The sequence below is a fragment of the Salmo salar genome, chromosome 04 (genome assembly GCF_965601325.2).
Source record: "Salmo salar chromosome 04, fSalSal1, whole genome shotgun sequence".
In the NCBI taxonomy this organism is placed as follows: domain Eukaryota; kingdom Metazoa; phylum Chordata; class Actinopteri; order Salmoniformes; family Salmonidae; genus Salmo; species Salmo salar.
This window is the reverse complement of record NC_138294.1, coordinates 85,019,107-85,044,795: the sequence shown is the minus strand read 5'-3', so window position 1 is coordinate 85,044,795 and position 25,689 is coordinate 85,019,107. Positions and strand designations below refer to the sequence as shown.

Sequence of the window (25,689 nt, the reverse complement as noted above, 5' to 3'; positions counted from 1 at the left end):
GAGTTGTCAACTAACGTGAATTCAACATGAAATCAACAAAAAATGTCACCACATTGACTCAACGTTGTCACATTCCATTTTTGTTGTTTTTGAAATGACATGGAAACAATGTTGATTCAACCCGTTTTTGCCCAGTGGGGACGGTCCCCAGCCAGCCCTCCCTTACAGGCTGCCTCCTTAGCTGTGTGTGTCAGGGCTCTGCTTACAGTGAAGAGGAAGAGGCTCCATGGAGAGAGGCAGCAGATCAGCCATCGATTGATCAATCAGTCCCGGTCCTCCTCCCACGTCTGCTGCTCCACAGTGATCAGTCAGGACAGAGACGTGACCTGTCCCCCTGTCACTGTCAGCCCCATCTATGCACAGCAGCACCAGGGGCAGAATGGGACTTACACACAAACACTTCCTGCATAGATATGAGAGACTGTAGAAAGGAGATGTTGGGAGTACTGTAAAGTATGATTTGTCCTCCATTTTGTATCTTTCATTATGCAGAGTGAAATGGTTTGGAGATGAAAGTACCCGACTCTTATAGACATCTCCACTGAGTCATTGCCACATACAGTAGCTATATGCCAAGAAGGCTGGATCAGTGTGTATGTCTATTTCTACATAATGTCTGGCTGCAGACTGGCACAGCTCCCTCCTGTTTATTTATCGTCTCTCCTCCTACCCATGGGCCAACAGATTACTTCCTGGGACGCCCAATATCCCCAGGACAGACAGAGAGAGACAGTCATATCCCCAGGACAGACAGAGAGAGACAGTCATATCCCCAGGACAGACAGAGACAGCCATATCCTCAGGACAGACAGAGAGAGACAGTCATTTCCCCAGGACAGACAGAGACAGCCATATCCCCAGGACAGACAAAGAGACAGCCATATCCCCAGGACAGATAAACAGAGACAGCCATATCCTCAGGACAGACAAAGAGACAGCCATTTCCCCAGGACAGACAGAGACAGTCATATCCCCAGAACAGACCGAGACAGTCATATCCCCAGGACAGACAGAGAGAGACAGTCATATCCCCAGGACAGACAGAGACAGCCATATCCTCAGGACAGACAGAGAGAGACAGTCATTTCCCCAGGACAGACAGAGACAGCCATATCCCCAGGACAGACAGAGAGAGACAGTCATCTCCCCAGGACAGAGAGAGAGACACTGTGGGCAGGTCCAGCTCTTTTCCCCTCCCACAGCCACAGCCTCCATTCTAGAGGCACCACTCATACTGTCCTCACAAGTGGAGCATAATGGGAACGCATTTCTTGGCAGACACTGTTTGTATGGAAATTCATTTTCTCCCTCTCATCCCATTTCACTCCCAGGTCCCAGCAGACTCTTCTCCTACTGCCTGGAGAAGTTTGTTCCAGCATGCTCACGCACATCTCCGACCATGCTACTAACTAACAAGCGATTGCATTGTCTACAACAGAGATCTGTGGTTCTGCGAGGTTCAAAGCTGGAAACACAAAGGCAAAGAGAGAAGTCTCTACAGACCCATTTGGAAGAGACTGGCTGATTCATCGGTACGCTTAAGAGATGATCACTTTATACTGTAGAGGACTTCATCTAAACAGAATGTCGATGGCCAACGGAGAATCATTACCCCTTGTTGAGTGCAAACTGCTGAATCAATATTATAAAGTAATTACTTTTATCCCAGGAAGAAATGGTCCTACATAAAAACCTCAGATGGCGAAGCAAAGCGAAGTAATCTTTTCCATTTATCTGCAGGAGCCAATGATTTATGTTTAATACTGTACATATCTTGTGATTCAGCAAGCTGAGAGTTTCTCATTCTCTGCTTTTCTGTTTGCCCAAGGTCTTTGCCCGAGGACGACAACGACCCTGAAATCTAAGGCCTTCTCCTGAGACAGATGACCTCCACACCGCTGCTCATACACCTGATGTTTGCCTTCTCTGTTCTCTTTCCGCTCTATATCTTTACAGACCAGCTACACTGACAATGTTAACTGGTACTCCTCCATCTTTGTATCCAACCTCTGTGGCGTTCTAAAGGGGAGTACTGGATTAACAGAGACAATCTACAATCCACCCTACTAGGACAACTGTAACTATTGTCTTGGAGAGATGAGACCCCTCAGAGAGCCAGAGAGCCACAATGGGCCAGAGAGCCAGTGAGAGCCAGTGAGAGGGACAGTGAGAGGGCCAGAGTGGGCCAGATAGAGCCTGTGAGAGTCAGAGAGAGCCAATGAGGGCCAGATGGCCAGTGAGAGCCAGTGAGTCAGAGAGAGTCAGAGAGAGTCAGAGAGAGTCAGATGGCCAGTGAGTGAGAGCCAGTGAGTCAGAGAGAGTCAGAGAGAGTCAGATGGCCAGTGAGTGAGAGCCAGTGAGTCAGAGAGAGTCAGAGAGAGTCAGAGAGAGTCAGATGGCCAGTGAGTGAGAGCCAGTGAGTCAGAGAGAGTCAGAGAGAGTCAGAGAGAGTCAGAGAGAGTCAGATGGCCAGTGAGTGAGAGCCAGTGAGTCAGAGAGAGTCAGAGAGAGTCAGAGAGAGTCAGATGGCCAGTGAGTGAGAGCCAGTGAGTGAGAGCCAGTGAGTCAGAGAGAGTCAGAGAGAGTCAGATGGCCAGTGAGTGAGAGCCAGTGAGTCAGAGAGAGTCAGAGAGAGTCAGATGGCCAGTGAGTGAGAGCCAGTGAGTCAGAGAGAGTCAGATGGCTAGTGAGTGAGAGCCAGTGAGTCAGAGAGAGTCAGAGAGAGTCAGATGGCCAGTGAGTGAGAGTGTCAGATGGCCAGTGAGTGAGAGACAGTGAGTCAGAGAGAGTCAGATGGCCAGTGAGAGCCTGATAGCCAGTTAGAGCCAGTTAGCAGTTTACAGACTAAGAGGCTGATTTGGTTTTGAACCTGCTGACTGTGGTTACTGACCGCTGACTCCAGGATTCTATATTAGGGATTCTGTTTCCACATGCTCAATTCTTTCCAGGTGCTCATGTCATGGTATTACCTTACACTTCCTCACACTGATAGGATACAAAATGCACTGATAGGGTACAAAATGCACTGATAGGGTACAAAATGCACTGATAGGGTACAAAATGGCCGGTTTTCATCCGGCAACTGGCTCCTAGTGTGGGATGATGGCTTGTTTGTTCACCACAAGACTCATCAATGGCCTCTTGTTTGGTGAGGGAAAATCGATTTCATGCATGGGCTGTTGGAACACTACAGGCCGTCTCTACTGGCGTCTTGGCATAGCATGTTCCCCAGCGCATCACGGTGACCTACGTCCCATCCTCCATCACTGTCTCCCTCCCAGCTAGGACACAACAGACTGACGAAGGACATCCACACAACCCAAGCAAACAACAATGAGTCTATTACAAAAAATGATTTTCCTTCCCAAATTCCATCTCACTCCAACACTGGGGGGTTTTAGGCTTGTTGTTTGGCTCGGTTAAAAGTCTCACTTTCACCAACAGTACTTCTGCTGCCACACTACTTTCTAAAACGCTGCTGTGTGTAGGAAGAGTACACAGGAGGAGATTAGACATGTCATGAGGACTAATGGTGGCCAGTGTAAAAGAAAACGCATAGTGTAGCAGACCATGCAGGGTGCGCTCTGCCTAAAGCCATGACAATACAGTGGGAGGAGAAAGCCAGTCAAACACTAGCAGCTCATTGTGCTGCCCTCAGTCTGCAGCCCTCAGTCTGCTGCCCTCAGTCTGCAGCCCTCAGTCTGCAGCCCTCAGTCTGCAGCCCTCAGTCTGCAGCCCTCAGTCTGCAGCCCTCAGTCTGCTGCCCTCAGTCTGCAGCCCTCAGTCTGCTGCCCTCAGTCTGCTGCCCTCAGTCTGCTGCCCTCAGTCTGCTGCCCTCAGTCTGCTGCCCTCAGTCTGCTGCCCTCAGTCTGCAGCTGCAGCTCTCAGTCTGCATTCACTAGCCTCATCAGGACACAAAGAAGGAAAGCGTGTGGGTGGAGGGAATGCTGTTGCTGCTGGTACTAATAGAGAAAACAGACAACAGATAATGAGAGATACAGAGAGAGAGATACTGTGGGCAGAGAATGAGAGATAGAGAGAGAGATACTGTGGGCAGGGAATGAGAGATACAGAGAGAGAGATACTGTGGGCAGGGAATGAGAGATAGAGAGAGAGATACTGTGGGCAGGGAATGAGAGATACAGAGAGAGAGATACTGTGGGCAGGGAATGAGAGATACAGAGAGAGAGATACTGTGGGCAGGGAATGCGAGAGAGGGAGAGAGAGAGCGATACTGTGGGCAGGGAATGAGAGATACAGAGAGAGAGAGATACTGTGGGCAGGGAATGAGAGATACAGAGAGAGAGATACTGTGGGCAGGGAATGCGAGAGAGGGAGAGAGAGAGATACTGTGGGCAGGGAATGAGAGATACAGAGAGAGAGATACTGTGGGCAGGGAATGAGAGATAGAGAGAGAGATACTGTGGGCAGGGAATGAGAGATACAGAGAGAGAGATACTGTGGGCAGGGAATGAGAGATAGAGAGAGAGATACTGTGGGCAGGGAATGAGAGATACAGAGAGAGAGATACTGTGGGCAGGGAATGAGAGATACAGAGAGAGAGATACTGTGGGCAGGGAATGCGAGAGAGGGAGAGAGAGAGATACTGTGGGCAGGGAATGAGAGATACAGAGAGAGAGATACTGTGGGCAGGGAATGCGAGAGAGGGAGAGAGAGAGCGATACTGTGGGCAGGGAATGAGAGATACAGAGAGAGAGATACTGTGGGCAGGGAATGCGAGAGAGGGAGAGAGAGAGCGATACTGTGGGCAGGGAATGAGAGATACAGAGAGAGAGATACTGTGGGCAGGGAATGAGAGATACAGAGAGAGAGAGAGAGAGAGAGAGATACTGTGGGCAGGGAATGCGAGAGAGGGAGAGAGAGAGATACTGTGGGCAGGGAATGCGAGAGAGGGAGAGAGAGAGATACTGTGGGCAGGGAATGAGAGAGAGGGAGAGAGAGAGATACTGTGGGCAGGGAATGCGAGAGAGGGAGAGAGAGAGACTGTGGGCAGGGAATGAGAGAGAGACTGTGGGCAGGGAATGAGAGATACAGAGAGAGTTAGAGAGACAAAGAGACAGAGAGAGAAACTGAACAGATAAGAAAGAGGAGAGAGAGGGACGAGAGATCTATAGAGACAGACAGTAAGAGAATGAGCAAGAAAGAGAAGGGAGATGAAGGGAGATTTATATATGTTGTAGCGAGAAATCAGCAACCCCCTTGCTGTGCTCCAGAGCACGCAGGAAGGGCTCCTATTGGCTGATACTGGCTGAGAGAGTAACCAGCATCCAAGGCAAGTTGCCCCCTAACACCGTTACCACAGCAACAGCTTGCATAATAAACAAGACCACGTGAGCACAGGCAGTTTGGAAATGGTTTCTGACTAGGAAGGGAATGGCCCACCTCCACCTGCCGAGTCTTCTTCTGGCTGTTTATAGGCACTACAAGCGGCTTGCTTAGGTTAAACACGAGTAGAAAATAACATTCTCAAAATATGAAACACTCATTTATAGGTTTAACAATAAGATAAACATTACAAGATGGCAGTTGATCTTGTCTTCATTGTCTTGTCTACCATGAAGAGCTCTCAGAAGGCTTCTCGTGCTATTCCTTTGTTTAGGCTGTGTGCTTTTCTCCTGATGACAGCCCTTGAGCAGCCCAGGGGTTGTCAGGGAGATTCTCTCTCTGATAGCTAATGGTTTCTAATGGGACTGGCAGACTGCTGCTAGACTGTGGAGGCAGATGGACAGATGGACAAACGGCTGGATGGAAGGCAGGCAGGCGGACAGACAGAAGGGTCTTACCTTGGCAGATGAAGCACTTGACATGGAAGTGGACATTCTGCACACGAACCACCTCTCCCTTACAGACCTCCCGGCAGCGGAGACAGTGGATGGTCACGGCGCCACGCCCGCTGTTGACGCTCGGGCTGCCTCCGTAGGCGCTGTGCCGGTAAGGCCCTGCTGGAGACCACAGGAGAGAAGAGGTAAGGTCAGAGGTCACACCGAGGCCGGCCCGCTCATTAGGCAGGATTATGCGGTCGCCTACGGCGGCAGATTGACGAGGGCAAAATGTTTTGACCTAAACTGACCAAGACTCAACAACAACACATACAATGTCTCTCAACCAGTGGCATAAGGGCTTCTTAGGTGAGTGTTGATGACGTCCCGTGATAAGCAGTGCCCACTTTGTCAAAGGCAGGGGCGGGAAATATTTTTCTTCTCTAGGGTGATGTTGGAGAGACTCATCGCTGCAGCTCCACCAACGTTTCGTATATTTGTACCTAACATAAATCCCGTAGCACATATAGGACTTGGCAGAAATAGTATGTGTCCTTTTCTGTAGCCTACAGGTTGGCGATAAAATGGATGACAATGTAATGAGACATTTACTTTTTACATCTTGCAGGTTTCTTCGATCAAATAGCCTTAATAACTTGGCGCTCAATCAAATAAAACATGCGCAGTCATGTTAACAAACAACATATCCTAAAAACTGGACAGGTCAAAGTAAAATGGACAATCACAACTGTTGTACTGGAGTTTCACCACATTGTCATGATCAGTAGTTTCAAGTTTGTATCCATCAATTTTTGAAAAGCTGATCATAGGGAAAAATAAAATACTTCTGCATTTCCCGCTGTGTAAACACATTGCAAATAGGCTCATAATAACTCATGATACAGTTGGGTTGCTGATATTCAGTGTTTAAATAGCCAAAGTTGATTCATTACAGGAATCAGGACTAATAAACCAATGCAACGGCCTGTTTTACAAGTGGTGGGCATTCATCCAATTCCATTGCTGGCAGACATGGTAGACTACACCCCAGAGCTGATGTCTTTTGGCCGTCTTTTTTGGGGTGTTGTACAAACGGTAGGCTTACCATACAGATGGGAATTCATAAAATTCAATTTCAGGCAACACTGTAGTCCGGACCGGCATTGATTTCCACATCCGCGAACATTGGTTTGAGCCTTCAACATCCGGAAAATACATATTTTCAACATCTGGAAAATATGTATCGTAGACGTCTTTTCGACGTCATTTTGCTTACTGGCAGTATTCTAGTTTTGCTGGGGCAACTACTATACATCTGTCCAATTGTTAAAGAAGCAGACTGTCACGCCCTGACCTGAGAGAGAGGGTTTGTTTCTCTATGCGGTTAGGTCAGGGTGTGGGGTGGGCATTCTATGTTTTGTATTTCTTTGTTTTGGGCCGAGTATGGTTCCTAATCAGAAGCAGCTGTCTATCATTGTCTATGATTAGGAATCATACTTAGGCAGCCTTTTCCCACCTGTGTTTGTGGGTAGTTGTTTTCTGTTTTGTGTTTCTGTACCTGACAGAACTGTGCACTTTTGGTTTCCCTTTGTTATTTTTGTTCGAGTGTTTGTTTGATTCAAATAAATAATCATGAACACGTGCCACGCTGCATCTTGGTCCCCTCATTACGACAGCCGTTACACAGACAAAACAGCAGTGGACACAACAGAGTGGAAAATAAGGGGCAACATATGCGGTGGTGTATTGGATTAAAAGATACGTTGTGGAAACAGAGCCGACTACCCCCCAACCTCACACACACAGGTACTGTACACAGACACACAACCTCTTTAAGATGAAGCCACCAACAAAAGCTGCCATTAAGAACCTGCAGAGAGAGGCAGATAAAGAGTTGCAGTATGGTTGTCAGCGTGGCCCTAAATCACAGACAGGGCCATCTTTTAGACCTGCCAATGCAATTAACATGCAGCCGTCAGTGTTGAAGCTGCAAACCACACATTCCTGCAACATCTGCTCTCTGCTGCAGATGACTAGGAGAGCCATTAGGAAGAGAATAGGGGTGTGGGGCTGAGGAGGAGAACAGGGGTGTGGGGCTGAGGAGGAGAACAGGGGTAGAGGGCTGAGGAGGAGAACAGGGGTGTGGGGCTGAGGAGGAGAACAGGGGTGTGGGGCTGAGGAGGAGAACAGGGGTGGAGGGCTGAGGAGGAGAACAGGGGTAGGGAGCTGAGGAGGAGAACAGGGGTAGGGGGCTGAGGAGGAGAACAGGGGTGGAGGGCTGAGGAGGAGAACAGGGGTAGGGGGCTGAGGAGGAGAACAGGGGTAGGGGGCTGAGGAGGAGAACAGGGGTAGGGGGCTGAGGAGGAGAACAGGGGTAGGGGGCTGAGGAGGAGAACAGGGGTGGAGGGCTGAGGAGGAGAACAGGGGTAGGGAGCTGAGGAGGAGAACAGGGGTAGGGGGCTGAGGAGGAGAACAGGGGTAGGGGGCTGAGGAGGAGAACAGGGGTGGGGGGCTGAGGAGGAGAACAGGGGTAGGGAGCTGAGGAGGAGAACAGGGGTAGGGGGCTGAGGAGGAGAATAGGGGTGCAGGTTATGACTGGAGTCTCATTTGATACTTCCTTGCCCTTGACAACACCTAGAACTCATTGCTTTGAGACATCTGTCTATTCATATCTTAGGGCACTATTCAATCCATATCGCGTAAGTTCAGCATTACAGCGTGGTTGACATTTAAAGGCAAAGTTCCTGCATTAGTGGAGACTTGCATTCACTGTAAAATGCTGCATACAGTATGTCATTCACTGTAAAATGCTGCATACAGTATGTCAGCTCAATTGGAAATGACATTTGACTTTCTATCGCGTAACTCTTCAGGGATCCAGAATGAACCCTTTTGAGTTTGACGGTTAAGCAGGAAAAGTCTGCTAGGGATAGGATTATGTATAGCTGTACACCATCTATCATATTAAATATTGGATGAACCCAATGAAAGTCCCCAACAAGATTGCAGGTGTTTCTGTCCACATCCTAAACCACAGAACAATGCCACGTTAGCTGAAAGTAACAAAACCACATATAATAAGATAGCTGTGGATGTCAAATGTTCAAATTTGACCTTTGACATCAACAGCTATCTCATTGTATGTGATATTCTGATTTACTCTAGTTTGTCCCAACTGGGCATCTCTTCAATTCTTATTCTGTCTTCTTGTTGTTGTCTTTATTTCTTTACTTACATATTGTTCACCTAATACCTTTTTTGCACTATTGGTTAGAGCCTGTAAGTAAGCATTTCACTGTAAGGTCTACACCTGTTGTGTAGAGCCGCTGGCTGGACCAAAACCCATCGTTCATATGTCCAGCCAGCATCACCTCTATTAGGAGGTCGTCCTCAGCTCCAGCTTCACTTCTGAAACTAGCAGAAATACAGCAATTTGAAACGAAGTCTGTCTGCGCTTGTTTTATCTTTCTCTAACTAGACTCTGGGAGGATTACTGTTCACGAGGGCTTCCATTAACAGAGGGCTGAAAATGGAACTAAAATAGGATGAAAAGTAGAAAACATATTGTGCTGTGGAGTTGTGGAGCTGTGGTGCTGTGGAGCTGTGGAGCTGTGGTGCTGTGGAGCTGTGGAGCTGTGGTGCTGTGGTGCTGTATAGCTGTGGTGCTGTGGAGCTGTGGTGCTGTGGTGCTGTGGAGCTGTGGAGCTGTGGTGCTGTGGAGCTGTGGAGCTGTGGTGCTGTGTTGCTGTGTTGCTGTGTTGCTGTGGAGCTGTGGTGCTGTGGTGCTGTGGAGCTGTGGTGCTGTGGAGCTGTGGTGCTGTGGTGCTGTGGTGCTGTGGAGCTGTGGAGCTGTGGTGCTGTGGTGCTGTGTTGCTGTGGAGCTGTGGAGCTGTGGTGCTGTGGAGCTGTGGTGCTGTGGAGCTGTGGTGACCGGTGGCTGACCTACCTGCTGACTACGTTGATGTCTCAGCGAGACAGACAGCCAGACAGACAGACAGGCAGACAGATGGACAGACAGGCAGACAGACAACCAGACAGGTAGACAGACAGGCAAACAGACGGACAGCTAGACAGGCAGGCATACAGACAAACAGACGGACAGCCAGAAAGACAGGCAGGCAGACAGGCAAACAGACGGACAGCCAGATACTTACTGGAGATAATATATTGGCATAGACTGGGCTTGATAGTCACACATTACCCAGGGTTCTTGGAAAGCCACCAACTCTCAAGAGATCAAGTGGGATTTTTGATCAAATTCATTACAAAGTGCCTTTTCCAGTGTCAGCGTTTTGGAGGAGGAGGCAACGCTAAAAGGGTGTCCTAGGACGATGTTAAGCCCAGGGTCTGAAGTTGTCCAGCTCAATTTATTCACAGCAGGGCGTGATATAGAACAGAACAGCTATGGCAGTCCCAGGAGTATCTGTGACATACTGTACCAAGAAGCAAAGCAAACAAAAGACAAAGGGGTCTGAAGAGTGGGAAAATGAACTGATCACCAGACAACGGCCTGCTAAATAATGCACTCAAAGGCTGCATTCCTTCACCACAGAAAGGAACAAACAGCCATCGAGCTGGCTATCCATCATCCAGCAGTAGGCTGATCACTCAACTAAACACTGTAGAGCACCATGTTTCTGATCTCTTGTCGGATGGGTTATTTATTTGGTAATACTGCACTTGACGTAGGCAATAGGCATTCACAACACCTTCCATGAGTCATGAGAATAACCATTTGTCTGAGCTGGTGTGTTTGTGAGGGTTGTTTAGGTTTGAACAGTGAGGCGGTGTGGTGGAGCCCATGGGAGCCCGACTCCCAGACTGCATGATGAGAGGAGAAGATAGGCGAGGACAGAAGAGAAGAGTGGAGAAAGGAGATGAGAGGAGAGGGGAGGAGAGTGGGGAGAGGAGAGGGGAATAGAGTGGGGAGAGGAAAGGGGAGGGGAGGAGAGTGGGGAGAGAAGAGAGGAGTGGGGAGAAAAGGAGAGGAGTGGGGAGAAAAGGAGAGGAGAGGGGAGAAAAGGAGAGGGGAGAAAAGGAGAGGAGAGGGGAGAAAAGGAGAGGAGTGGGGAGAAAAGGAGAGGAGTGGGGAGAAAAGGAGAGGAGAGGGGAGAAAAGGAGAGGAGAGGGGAGAAAAGGAGAGGAGTGGGGAGAAAAGGAGAGGAGAGGGGAGAAAAGGAGAGGGAAGGGGAGAGGATGAGAGGAGAGGGGAGAAAAGGAGAGGAGAGGGGAGAAAAGGAGAGGAGAGGGAAGAAAAGGAGAGGGGTGGGGAGAAAAGGAGAGGAGAGGGGAGAAAAGGAGAGGAGAGGGAAGAAAAGGAGAGGAGAGGGGAGGGGAGGAGAGGAGAGGGGAGAAAAGGAGAGGAGTGGGGAGGGGAGGAGAGTGGGGAGAGAAGAGAGGAGTGGGGAGAGGAGAGGGGAAGAGAGTGGGGAGAGGAAAGGGGAGAGGAGGAGGGAAGGGGAGAGGATGAGGGGAGAGGGGAGAAAAGGAGAGGAGAGGGGAGAAAAGGAGAGGAGAGGGGAGAAAAGGAGAGGAGAGGGGAGAAAAGGAGAGGAGAGGGGAGAAAAGGAGAGGAGTGGGGAGAAAAGGAGAGGAGTGGGGAGAAAAGGAGAGGAGAGGGGAGAAAAGGAGAGGAGAGGGGAGAAAAGGAGAGGAGAGGGGAGAAAAGGAGAGGAGTGGGGAGAAAAGGAGAGGAGAGGGGAGAAAAGGAGAGGAGAGGGGAGAAAAGGAGAGTGTGGATGGGGAGGACGTGTAATCTCCTCCCATGCTGCTTGGTGACGAGGCGTGTGGCACACGCACACAGAGGGGTAGGGAGGGGGCATAGCAGGATTACAGTCTCTCATCCCCTGTGTGGAGCTGTCTAAATCCTTATTAGAGGAGAGGAGACTTTAGATTTATAGTCTCAAAGCCCCTCCCTCAATGGACATTACTGGAACAATGTCACTCTTAATATACGAGGAGATAAAATGGTTAATCTCTCAAAAGGATGATGTGTTGTGTACAGCAGGCCTAAATGTTAGAATAAAAACAAACAGAAATATGATGCCATAAACTTTAATCCAATATGCTGTATTTTCTGTGAGTTATTGCTATCTCTGTTATAGCTCTAATCCACTACAACAGGATCTACAGTAAACCTACAGCATCACACTTACCATCTGATACTACTGGGCCCTGCTACAGCATCACACTTACCATCTGATACTACTGGGCCCTGCTACAGCATCACACTTACCATCTGATACTACTGGGCCCTGCTACAGTAGAACCACACTAGTGAGGGTTCACTTACCATCTGATACTACTGGGCCCTGCTACAGTAGAACCACACTAGTGAGGGTTCACTTACCATCTGATACTACTGGGCCCTGCTACAGCATCACACTTACCATCTGATACTACTGGGCCCTGCTACAGCATCACACTTACCATCTGATACTACTGGGCCCTGCTACAGCATCACACTTACCATCTGATACTACTGGGCCCTGCTACAGTAGAACCACACTAGTGAGGGTTCACTTACCATCTGATACTACTGGGCCCTGCTACAGTAGAACCACACTAGTGAGCGCCACTGGCCTCACAGGGAAATCAGCTCTGATAGCTCTAAAATGTGCTGCTAATTGTCCTGGCATGGGTGTGAGTGTGTTCTGCCTGGGAGATTAGTGTCTGAGAAGATGACCCTAGATTGAAGCTGACAGACAAAGGCTTCGTCTGTAACTACTACAGTAATACCCCTCCCTCACTTAGACAAGAGCAGAGACTAACATTAACATGTTTGGGGCGGTAGGTAGCTGTCATGACTCCCGCCGAAGTTGGTCCCTCTCCTTGTTCAGGCGGCGTTCGATGTCACCGGCCTTCTAGCCGATCCACTTTTCATTTTCCATTTGCTTTGTCTTTGTTTTACACACCTGATTTCAATCCCCCAATTACTGTTTTATTATTTAACCCTCTGTTCCCCCATGGGTTTTTGTGAGTGATTGTTTATTTGTATTTTCGGTCTGTCATGGTGTGCGTGTATTTGTTACTTTGTATAGTTGCCATTTTTGAGTAAAAGTAGGTTGATTACTCATATCTGCAGTCCTGCGCCTGACTCTCTACACCAGCCACACATTGGACCCATTACAGTAGCCTAGTGGTTAGAGCATAGGGGAGGCAGGTAGTCTAGTGGTTAGAGTGTAGGGGTGGCAGGTAGTCTAGTGGTTAGAGTGTAGGGGAGGCAGGTAGCCTAGTGGTTAGAGTGTAGGGGTGGTAGGTAGTCTAGTGGTTAGAGTGTAGGGGGGGTAGGTAGCCTAGTGGTTAGAGTGTAGGGGGGTAGGTAGTCTAGTGGTTAGAGTGTAGGGGGGGTAGGTAGCCTAGTGGTTAGAGTGTAGGGGAGGCAGGTAGCCTAGTGGTTAGAGTGTAGGGGGGGGGGTAGGTAGTCTAGTGGTTAGAGTGTAGGGGGGAAGGTAGCCTAGTGGTTAGAGTGTAGGGGGGGCAGGTAGCCTAGTGGTTAGAGTGTAGGGGTGGCAGGTAGTCTAGTGGTTAGAGTGTAGGGGTGGCAGGTAGTCTAGTGGTTAGAGTGTAGGGGGGCAGGTAGCCTAGTAGTTAGAGTGTAGGGGTGGTAGGTAGCCTAGTGGTTAGAGTGTAGGGGTGGTAGGTAGTCTAGTGGTTAGAGTGTAGGGGTGGTAGGTAGTCTAGTGGTTAGAGTGTAGGGGAGGCAGGTAGCCTAGTGGTTAGAGTGTAGGGGAGGCAGGTAGTCTAGTGGTTAGAGTGTAGGGGTGGCAGGTAGTCTAGTGGTTAGAGTGTAGGGGGGGTAGGTAGCCTAGTGGTTAGAGTGTAGGGGTGGCAGGTAGCCTAGTGGTTAGAGTGTAGGGGTGGCAGGTAGCCTAGTGGTTAGAGTGTAGGGGGGGTAGGTAGTCTAGTGGTTAGAGTGTAGGGGTGGCAGGTAGCCTAGTGGTTAGAGTGTAGGGGGGGTAGGTAGCCTAGTGGTTAGAGTGTAGGGGCGGCAGGTAGCCTAGTGGTTAGAGTGTAGGGGTGGTAGGTAGTCTAGTGGTTAGAGTGTAGGGGGGGCAGGTAGCCTAGTGGTTAGAGTGTAGGGGGGGCAGGTAGCCTAGTGGTTAGAGTGTAGGGGGGTAGGTAGTCTAGTGGTTAGAGTGTAGGGGCGGCAGGTAGTCTAGTGGTTAGAGTGTAGGGGTGGTAGGTAGTCTAGTGGTTAGAGTGTAGGGGTGGTAGGTAGTCTAGTGGTTAGAGTGTAGGGGTGGTAGGTAGTCTAGTGGTTAGTGTAGGGGTGGTAGGTAGTCTAGTGGTTAGAGTGTAGGGGGGGCAGGTAGCCTAGTGGTTAGAGTGTATGGGGTGGTAGGTAGTCTAGTGGTTAGAGTGTAGGGGTGGCAGGTAGTCTAGTGGTTAGAGTGTAGGGGTGGTAGGTAGTCTAGTGGTTAGAGTGTAGGGGTGGTAGGTAGTCTAGTGGTTAGAGTGTAGGGGTGGTAGGTAGTCTAGTGGTTAGAGTGTAGGGGTGGTAGGTAGTCTAGTGGTTAGTGTAGGGGTGGTAGGTAGTCTAGTGGTTAGAGTGTAGGGGGGGCAGGTAGCCTAGTGGTTAGTGTAGGGATGGTAGGTAGTCTAGTGGTTAGAGTGTAGGGGGGGCAGGTAGCCTAGTGGTTAGAGTGTAGGGGGGGCAGGTAGTCTAGTGGTTAGAGTGTAGGGGGGGTAGGTAGCCTAGTGGTTAGAGTGTAGGGGTGGTAGGTAGTCTAGTGGTTAGAGTGTAGGGGGGGGGGGGGGGGGGTAGGTAGTCTAGTGGTTAGAGTGTAGGGGGGGGCAGGTAGCCTAGTGGTTAGAGTGTAGGGGTGGCAGGTAGCCTAGTGGTTAGAGTGTAGGGGGGGTAGGTAGTCTAGTGGTTAGAGTGTAGGGGTGGCAGGTAGCCTAGTGGTTAGAGTGTAGGGGGGGTAGGTAGCCTAGTGGTTAGAGTGTAGGGGCGGCAGGTAGCCTAGTGGTTAGAGTGTAGGGGTGGTAGGTAGTCTAGTGGTTAGAGTGTAGGGGGGGCAGGTAGCCTAGTGGTTAGAGTGTAGGGGGGGCAGGTAGCCTAGTGGTTAGAGTGTAGGGGGGTAGGTAGTCTAGTGGTTAGAGTGTAGGGGCGGCAGGTAGTCTAGTGGTTAGAGTGTAGGGGTGGTAGGTAGTCTAGTGGTTAGAGTGTAGGGGTGGTAGGTAGTCTAGTGGTTAGAGTGTAGGGGTGGTAGGTAGTCTAGTGGTTAGTGTAGGGGTGGTAGGTAGTCTAGTGGTTAGAGTGTAGGGGGGGCAGGTAGCCTAGTGGTTAGAGTGTATGGGGTGGTAGGTAGTCTAGTGGTTAGAGTGTAGGGGGGGCAGGTAGCCTAGTGGTTAGTGTAGGGATGGTAGGTAGTCTAGTGGTTAGAGTGTAGGGGGGGCAGGTAGCCTAGTGGTTAGAGTGTAGGGGGGGCAGGTAGTCTAGTGGTTAGAGTGTAGGGGGGGGTAGGTAGCCTAGTGGTTAGAGTGTAGGGGTGGTAGGTAGTCTAGTGGTTAGAGTGTAGGGGGGGGGGGGGGGGGGGTAGGTAGTCTAGTGGTTAGAGTGTAGGGGGGGGTAGGTAGTCTAGTGGTTAGAGTGTAGGGGGGGTAGGTAGTCTAGTGGTTAGAGTGTAGGGGGGGTAGGTAGTCTAGTTGTTAGAGTGTAGGGGTGGTAGGTAGTCTAGTGGTTAGAGTGTAGGGGGGGGGCAGGTAGCCTAGTGGTTAGAGTGTAGGGGTGGTAGGTAGTCTAGTGGTTAGAGTGTAGGGGGGGTAGGTAGTCTAGTGGTTAGAGTGTAGGGGCGGCAGGTAGCCTAGTGGTTAGAGTGTAGGGGCGGCAGGTAGCCTAGTGGTTAGAGTGTAGGGGGGGCAGGTAGCCTAGTGGTTAGAGTGTAGGGGCGGCAGGTAGTCTAGTGGTTTGAGTGTAGGGGTGGTAGGTAGCCTAGTGGTTAGAGTGTAGGGGGGGTAGGTAGCCTAGTGGTTAGAGTGTAGGGGGGGGGGGTAGGTAGTCTAGTGGTTAGAGTGTAGGGGCGGCAGGTAGTCTAGTGGTTAGAGTGTAGGGGCGGCAGGTAGTCTAGTGGTTAGAGTGTAGGGGTGGTAGGTAGTCTAGTGGTTAGAGTGTAGGGGGGGCAGGTAGCCTAGTGGTTAGAGCGTTGGGCCAGTAACTGAAAGGTTGCTGGATTGAATCCCTGAGCTGACAAGGTAAACCCACTGTTCCCCGGTAGGCCGTCATTGTAAATAAGAATTTGTTCTTAACTGACTTGCCTGGTTAAATAAAGGTTAAATACATCAAATAAAACCCCAGTGTGATGGAACAGTGGATGACACGTTACGAAAGAGGAAACGATGCTCTGTGATCACCGTGACTGTTGTCGTCACTGTCCTCGTCACCAACAACACGCACTTCTACTATAACACCTGGTCACATCTGTGGTCACAGCCTTCTGCCTCCTGGTGACGTCAGTCACCCTGTAACCAGCGGAGAGGAGAGGGAGTCAAACCCAGCTGTTTATCCATCACAGAGAACAAAGCCCTGACTGGTGGTGTCAGTCACCCTGTAACCAGCGGAGAGGAGAGGGAGTCAAACCCAGCTGTTTATCCATCACAGAGAACAAAGCACACGTGATCTCACCACGACATCTGGGAAGGAAGAGATGCATGAGACAGACATCCATTTAACTTCCTCAGCCACAGCTCCACTCACTGAGACTGACAGCTCCCCCTTACCCTCCACTCACTGAGACTGACAGCTCCCCCTTACCCTCCACTCACTGAGACTGACAGCTCCCCCTTACCCTCCACTCACTGAGACTGACAGCTCCCCCTTACCCTCCACTCACTGAGACTGACAGCTCCCCCTTACCCTCCACTCACTGAGACTGACAGCTCCCCCTTACCCTCCACTCACTGAGACTGACAGCTCCCCCTTACCCTCCACTCACTGAGACTGACAGCTCCCCCTTACCCTCCACTCACTGAGACTGACAGCTCCCCCTTACCCTCCACTCACTGAGACTGACAGCTCCCCCTTACCCTCCACTCACTGAGACTGACAGCTCCCCCTTACCCTCCACTCACTGAGACTGACAGCTCCCCCTTACCCTCCACTCACTGAGACTGACAGCTCCCCCTTACCCTCCACTCACTGAGACTGACAGCTCCCCCTTACCCTCCACTCACTGAGACTGACAGCTCCCCCTTACCCTCCACTCACTGAGACTGACAGCTCCCCCTTACCCTCCACTCACTGAGACTGACAGCTCCCCCTTACCCTCCACTCACTGAGACTGACAGCTCCCCCTTACCCTCCACTCACTGAGACTGACAGCTCCCCCTTACCCTCCACTCACTGAGACTGACAGCTCCCCCTTACCCTCCACTCACTGAGACTGACAGCTCCCCCTTACCCTCCACTCACTGAGACTGACAGCTCCCCCTTACCCTCCACTCACTGAGACTGACAGCTCCCCCTTACCCTCCACTCACTGAGACTGACAGCTCCCCCTTACCCTCCACTCACTGAGACTGACAGCTCCCCCTTACCCTCCACTCACTGAGACTGACAGCTCCCCCTTACCCTCCACTCACTGAGACTGACAGCTCCCCCTTACCCTCCACTCACTGAGACTGACAGCTCCCCCTTACCCTCCACTCACTGAGACTGACAGCTCCCCCTTACCCTCCACTCACTGAGACTGACAGCTCCCCCTTACCCTCCACTCACTGAGACTGACAGCTCCCCCTTACCCTCCACTCACTGAGACTGACAGCTCCCCCTTACCCTCCACTCACTGAGACTGACAGCTCCCCCTTACCCTCCACTCACTGAGACTGACAGCTCCCCCTTACCCTCCACTCACTGAGACTGACAGCTCCCCCTTACCCTCCACTCACTGAGACTGACAGCTCCCCCTTACCCTCCACTCACTGAGACTGACAGCTCCCCCTTACCCTCCACTCACTGAGACTGACAGCTCCCCCTTACCCTCCACTCACTGAGACTGACAGCTCCCCCTTACCCTCCACTCACTGAGACTGACAGCTCCCCCTTACCCTCCACTCACTGAGACTGACAGCTCCCCCTTACCCTCCACTCACTGAGACTGACAGCTCCCCCTTACCCTCCACTCACTGAGACTGACAGCTCCCCCTTACCCTCCACTCACTGAGACTGACAGCTCCCCCTTACCCTCCACTCACTGAGACTGACAGCTCCCCCTTACCCTCCACTCACTGAGACTGACAGCTCCCCCTTACCCTCCACTCACTGAGACTGACAGCTCCCCCTTACCCTCCACTCACTGAGACTGACAGCTCCCCCTTACCCTCCACTCACTGAGACTGACAGCTCCCCCTTACCCTCCACTCACTGAGACTGACAGCTCCCCCTTACCCTCCACTCACTGAGACTGACAGCTCCCCCTTACCCTCCACTCACTGAGACTGACAGCTCCCCCTTACCCTCCACTCACTGAGACTGACAGCTCCCCCTTACCCTCCACTCACTGAGACTGACAGCTCCCCCTTACCCTCCACTCACTGAGACTGACAGCTCCCCCTTACCCTCCACTCACTGAGACTGACAGCTCCCCCTTACCCTCCACTCACTGAGACTGACAGCTCCCCCTTACCCTCCACTCACTGAGACTGACAGCTCCCCCTTACCCTCCACTCACTGAGACTGACAGCTCCCCCTTACCCTCCACTCATCTGGCTCTCTGATGGCACTGTTTATTCCACCAAGGAACGACACCCAAGCTCTCTGAGTGAGTGTGTGTGTGTGTGTGTGTGTGTGTGTGTGTGTGTGTGTGTGTGTGTGTGTGTGTGTGTGTGTGTGTGTGTGTGTGTGTGTGTGTGTGTGTGTGTGTGTGTGTGTGTGTGTGAGGCAAATGAGAGATGTAAATCATTCTGTGACAGGAGCCACGCACCTGCTTATAATGCACTGCTGGAATATACATTATACAGCTTTACTCCAATAACTTCCCACAATCCACTAGGAAAACAATCCACTGTGTTTTGTTGGTGAATATTTGCATTGGGGTGGAAATGCTTTGGTCTCGATGACAATGACTAATACTCTCACAAACTCTGTTGTGTGATGTTCTTCCCATTTATCAGCTGAAGACAACAGCTTCTCCTCTGTTCTCTCTCACTGTTAACTCAACATAACAGCTTCTCCTCTGTTCTCTCTCACTGTTAACTCAACATAACAGCTTCTCCTCTGTTCTCTCTCACTGTTAACTCAACATAACAGCTTCTTCTCTGTTCTCTCTCACTGTTAACTCAACATAACAGCTTCTCCTCTGTTCTCCCTGACTGTTAACTCAACATAACAGCTTCTCCTCTGTTCTCTCTGACTGTTAACTCAACATAACAGCTTCTCCTCTGTTCTCTCTGACTGTTAACTCAACATAACAGCGTCTCCTCTGTTCTCCCTGACTGTTAACTCAACATAACAGCTTCTCCTCTGTTCTCTCTCACTGTTAACTCAACATAACAGCTTCTTCTCTGTTCTCTCTCACTGTTAACTCAACATAACAGCTTCTCCTCTGTTCTCCCTGACTGTTAACTCAACATAACAGCTTCTCCTCTGTTCTCTCTGACTGTTAACTCAACATAACAGCTTCTCCTCTGTTCTCTCTGACTGTTAACTCAACATAACAGCGTCTCCTCTGTTCTCCCTGACTGTTAACTCAACATAACAGCTTCTCCTCTGTTCTCCCTGACTGTTAACTCAACATAACAGCTTCTCCTCTGTTCTCTCTGACTGTTAACTCAACATAACAGCTTCTCCTCTGTTCTCCCTGACTGTTAACTCAACATAACAGCTCTGTTCTCCCTGACTGTTCACTCAACATAACAGCTTCTCCTCTGTTCTCTCTCACTGTTAACTCAACATAACAGCTTCTCCTCTGTTCTCCCTGACTGTTAACTCAACATAACTGCTTCTCCTCTGTTCTCCCTGACTGTTAACTCAACATAACAGCTTCTCCTCTGTTCTCCCTGACTGTTCACTCAACATAACAGCTTCTCCTCTGTTCTCTCTGACTGTTAACTCAACATAACAGCTTCTCCTCTGTTCTCCCTGACTGTTAACTCAACATAACAGCTTCTCCTCTGTTCTCTCTGACTGTTAACTCAACATAACAGCTTCTCCTCTGTTCTCTCTCACTGTTAACTCAACATAACAGCTTCTCCTCTGTTCTCCCTGACTGTTAACTCAACATAACAGCTTCTCCTCTGTTCTCTCTGACTGTTAACTCAACATAACAGCTTCTCCTCTGTTCTCCCTGACTGTTAACTCAACATAACAGCTTCTCCTCTGTTCTCCCTGACTGTTCACTCAACATAACAGCTTCTCCTCTGTTCTCTCTGACTGTTAACTCAACATAACAGCTTCTCCTCTGTTCTCTCTCACTGTTAACTCAACATAACAGCTTCTCCTCTGTTCTCTCTGACTGTTAACTCAACATAACAGCTTCTCCTCTGTTCTCTCTGACTGTAAACTCAACATAACAGCTTCTCCTCTGTTCTCCCTGACTGTTAACTCAACATAACAGCTTCTCCTCTGTTCTCTCTGACTGTTAACTCAACATAACAGCTTCTCCTCTGTTCTCTCTGACTGTAAACTCAACATAACAGCTTCTCCTCTGTTCTCTCTGACTGTTAACTCAACATAACAGCTTCTCCTCTGTTCTCCCTGACTGTTAACTCAACATAACAGCTTCTCCTCTGTTCTCTCTGACTGTAAACTCAACATAACAGCTTCTCCTCTGTTCTCTCTGACTGTTAACTCAACATAACAGCTTCTCCTCTGTTCTCTCTGACTGTTAACTCAACATAACAGCGTCTCCTCTGTTCTCCCTGACTGTTAACTCAACATAACAGCTTCTCCTCTGTTCTCCCTGACTGTTAACTCAACATAACAGCTTCTCCTCTGTTCTCCCTGACTGTTAACTCAACATAACAGCTTCTCCTCTGTTCTCTCTGACTGTTAACTCAACATAACAGCTTCTCCTCTGTTCTCCCTGACTGTAAACTCAACATAACAGCTTCTCCTCTGTTCTCCCTGACTGTTAACTCAACATAACAGCTTCTCCTCTGTTCTCTCTGACTGTAAACTCAACATAACAGCTTCTCCTCTGTTCTCTCTGACTGTAAACTCAACATAACAGCTTCTCCTCTGTTCTCCCTGACTGTTAACTCAACATAACAGCTTCTCCTCTGTTCTCTCTGACTGTTAACTCAACATAACAGCTTCTCCTCTGTTCTCCCTGACTGTTAACTCAACATAACAGCTTCTCCTCTGTTCTCCCTGACTGTAAACTCAACATAACAGCTTCTCCTCTGTTCTCTCTGACTGTTAACTCAACATAACAGCTTCTCCTCTGTTCTCCCTGACTGTTAACTCAACATAACAGCTTCTCCTCTGTTCTCTCTGACTGTAAACTCAACATAACAGCTTCTCCTCTGTTCTCTCTGACTGTTAACTCAACATAACAGCTTCTCCTCTGTTCTCCCTGACTGTTAACTCAACATAACAGCTTCTCCTCTGTTCTCTCTGACTGTAAACTCAACATAACAGCTTCTCCTCTGTTCTCTCTGACTGTTAACTCAACATAACAGCTTCTCCTCTGTTCTCCCTGACTGTTAACTCAACATAACAGCTTCTCCTCTGTTCTCTCTGACTGTTAACTCAACATAACAGCTTCTCCTCTGTTCTCTCTGACTGTTAACTCAACATAACAGCTTCTCCTCTGTTCTCTCTGACTGTAAACTCAACATAACAGCTTCTCCTCTGTTCTCTCTGACTGTTAACTCAACATAACAGCTTCTCCTCTGTTCTCTCTGACTGTTAACTCAACATAACAGCTTCTCCTCTGTTCTCTCTGACTGTTAACTCAACATAACAGCTTCTCCTCTGTTCTCTCTGACTGTAAACTCAACATAACAGCTGAGGACTTCATTGACATGGCAATGGTCCTTATGATTATTTCAATCAACTGAATCAATGAATCAAATCAATCAATCAATCAATCATAAAAACACTAATCAGTAATTCCTTACATTGTCAAATAAAAGTGATTTGATCCTGGGTAAACAACCAGTGTGATCTGCTGAGTACAGTAGATGTCAGGATTAGACAGAGCTGTGAGGTCTGACTATGTTGACAAGCCCTGAGCGGAGAGGAGAGGAGGGGGGAGACGATGACAGAGGAGAGCAGAGCCTGGCGTCCTTGTCACCTCACCATGATGGTGTAATCAGCAGGGACTCAGACATGTCAAGGGTGGCCCACCGCCAGGATTTATGGGTATTTTTTTATGTCAGTGACAGGTGAGGCGTCAGACGACAGCAGTCAGACTGGATCTGGCAGCTCAGTGATTGTCTCCATCATGCCATCTCAAGGTCAGACAGGAGAGAATAGTGAACACTGCTACTTGTTAGAGCTAAGCCTGGGCTGCTGCTGCAAACCCACGGGGACATACTGTAAACCAGTGGTTCCCAACCAGGAGAGCTAGGACCCCTGGGGATACCTGGTCTATCCACACGAGGTACTTGAGAAGAGTCATGAGACCATAGGATCCTTGTAAAATGCACAAGATGGGGTACTTCAGGGGTACTCTGGACAGAGCAGCATTCAGTTGGTGGTACAGTAACCGAAAAAGGTTGGAAACCCCTGCTGTAAAGTATACTAGGTGGCAGCTAAGTTGCTACTAGTTTTAGTGTTACAAAGCACTTCATGTTAAGACAGAAGAGAGACTGACTGAGGGATCAGCCAATGACTAGAACAGTAGGAAGCTAAATCATGTCAGCTATTACATGAATCAGCTATGACTGGTTCTGGACCGGTTCTTATTCATTCTAAATGGGCTTATCTCGTAGTAAACCATTTGACAGGTCTACAGCTCTTCTACTTCAGTGTTTTATAATAAATAATTACATTATATGGCGCACGCACGCACGCACACACACACACACACACACACACACACACACACACACACACACACACACACACACACACACACACACACACACACACACACACACACACACACACACACACACACACCAGGTGGCTCGCAGCTTACTTTGGCCGCTGTGCCACTGTCCCTCTCATGCCATCTGGTTAGAGAGGCCTCGCCAGCATCAGGGGTGCCCCTCAGGAACTGGCAGCAGCACCAACCAAGCTTCCTCTTTGGATGCTGCTGATGTCATCACGTTGCTAGGAAGTCTCTGCAACTCAGGATAGTTGCCTGCCTCAATGGGGAGGAGGAAAACATTGGCAGGCTAAAGCAGCTAAACTATGTCATAATCTGGAACTTTTGGAAGGACGACCCAGACTGGTCTGAGACTCTGTTGGGTTCTGTTACCACCCACTACCCTCTTTTGGGTACTGTTCCAGTCCACTTCCTCTGTTGGCTTCTGTTCCAGTGCATTTCCTCTGTTGGGTTCTGTTCCAGTCCACTTCCACTGTTGGGTTCTATTCCAGTGCATTTCCTCTGTTGGGTTCCATTCTCCACTTCCACTGTTGGGTTCTGTTCCAGCCCACTTCCACTGTTGGGTTCTGTTCCAGTCCACTTCCACTGTAGGGTTCTGTTCCAGCCCACTTCCTCTGTTGGGTTCTGTTCCAGTCCACTTCCACTGTAGGGTTCTGTTCCAGCCCACTTCCTCTGGGATATACGGCCATGCATCTACAGTACTGGGACATAGCTACAAGCCTAATGTATCTATCCAGACAGTACTGGGACATAGCTATAAGCCCAGTGTATCTATCCAGACAGTACTGGGACATAGCTATAAGCCCAGTGTATCTATCCAGACAGTACTGGGACATAGCTATAAGCCTAGTGTATCTATCCAGACAGTACTGGGACATAGCTATAAGCCCAGTGTATCTATCCAGACAGTACTGGGACATAGCTATAAGCCCAGTGTATCTATCCAGACAGTACTGGGACATAGCTATAAGCCCAGTGTATCTATCCAGACAGTACTGGGACATAGCTTTAAGCCCAGTGTATCTATCCAGACAGTACTGGGACATAGCTATAAGCCTAGTGTATCTATCCAGACAGTACTGGGACATAGCTATAAGCCCAGTGTATCTATCCAGACAGTACTGGGACATAGCTATAAGCCTAGTGTATCTATCCAGACAGTACTGGGACATAGCTATAATTCCAGTGTATCTATCCAGACAGTACTGGGACATAGCTATAAGCCCAGTGTATCTATCCAGACAGTACTGGGACATAGCTATAAGCCTAGTGTATCTATCCAGACAGTACTGGGACATAGCTATAATTCCAGTGTATCTATCCAGACAGTACTGGGACATAGCTATAAGCCCAGTGTATCTATCCAGACAGTACTGGGACATAGCTATAAGCCCAGTGTATCTATCCAGACAGTACTGGGACATAGCTAGAAGCTTCCTGTAGCTATCCAGACAGTACTGGGACATAGCTATAAGCTTCCTGTAGCTATCCAGACAGTACTGGGACATAGCTAGAAGCTTCCTGTAGCTATCCAGACAGTACTGGGACATAGCTAGAAGCTTCCTGTAGCTATCCAGACAGTACTGGGACATAGCTAGAAGCTTCCTGTAGCTATCCAGACAGTACTGGGACATAGCTAGAAGCTTCCTGTAGCTATCCAGACAGTACTGGGACATAGCTAGAAGCTTCCTGTAGCTATCCAGACAGTACTGGGACATAGCTAGAAGCTTCCTGTAGCTATCCAGATAGTACTGGGACATAGCTAGAAGCTTCCTGTAGCTATCCAGACAGTACTGGGACATAGCTAGAAGCTTCCTGTATCTATCCAGAGCCAGGTTGAGTTTAGAACCTAGAATGATGAGTGATAATGACGGTCCTGCCTCAACAGCGTACATATGAATAATACACTACTGCTGTTGGTCAAGCAGAAGTTGAACAATGAGGATACAGTACGTGATGAAATGGCAAGCCTTTCTATCCCATCAAAACAAAGGCCTCTGTTCATTCCATTCAGAATTACATTTTGTCCATGACACTCAGTAAGGACAAGAGACAGTGATTCCATCCGTCCGTCTGTCCGTCCGTCCGTCCATCCGTAGCACTGAGATCGTGAACTGTCTGGGATCCCCTCCAAAAGGGTCTGAAGTGGGGAGAGAGGGGGCAGCCACTCCAACACACCACAACACACACACACGCACACCCCAACACACACACACACACACACACACACACACACCCCCAACACACACACCCCCCAACACACACACACACACACACACACACACACACACACACACAGGCAGGCCAACGGGCCGTCAGGCCATCAGTTAGTGGGTCCTGTATGGCTCAGTTGGTAGAGCATGGCACTTGCAACGCCAGGGTTGTGGGTTTGATTCCCACGGGGGACCAATTGACAATGTATCCACTCACTAATGTAAGTTGCTCTGGATAAGAGCGTCTGCTAAATGACAAAAAAAAGTACAAAATCTATAAGGACAGGGCCACTCTTTCAAAAACCTACTCTGGGGGATCAGAGGGACAATTGTCTATTTGTGGGTGACGCTATCAGGGGGATGGGCATTGTTATAGTCAACCCTTCCTGACCTTGTGGTCCATATGGACAGTAGCCAATAGCCAGGCTTAAGGGACAACAGGATAAACACAGCGGTGACAATAGATTAGAGCTGACCATATGCTGTGTTCACTACCTGCTGCTCACACAGAGAGAGAGTCACCTGAGTGATGGTTTGGGATAATGGAATTACAGTTTTTAAAAATCACTTCAGCACTCATTTCAGAACCTTGTGGTCATTTTTCAAAACTCTAGACACAAAACGGTCATCACTTGTAACACAGGCTGTCCAATGTTCAAAACATTGCATTGTGCATTCATATCTTTAAAGAAACCTTGC

The 25,689-nt window shown here is 49.3% G+C and overlaps 1 protein-coding gene across 2 annotated transcripts in view; it reads right to left on the bottom strand.

Moving 5' to 3' along the window:
- Positions 1-25,689, bottom strand: part of LOC106603895 (actin-binding LIM protein 3) — a 146,131-nt gene that overhangs the window by 107,146 nt on the left and 13,296 nt on the right. For both annotated transcript variants that reach the window (XM_014198108.3, XM_082974768.1), the window contains exon 2: positions 5,805-5,963. In XM_014198108.3, coding sequence (XP_014053583.1) covers positions 5,805-5,963 — 159 coding nt within the window. The remainder of the gene's footprint in view (positions 1-5,804; positions 5,964-25,689) is intronic.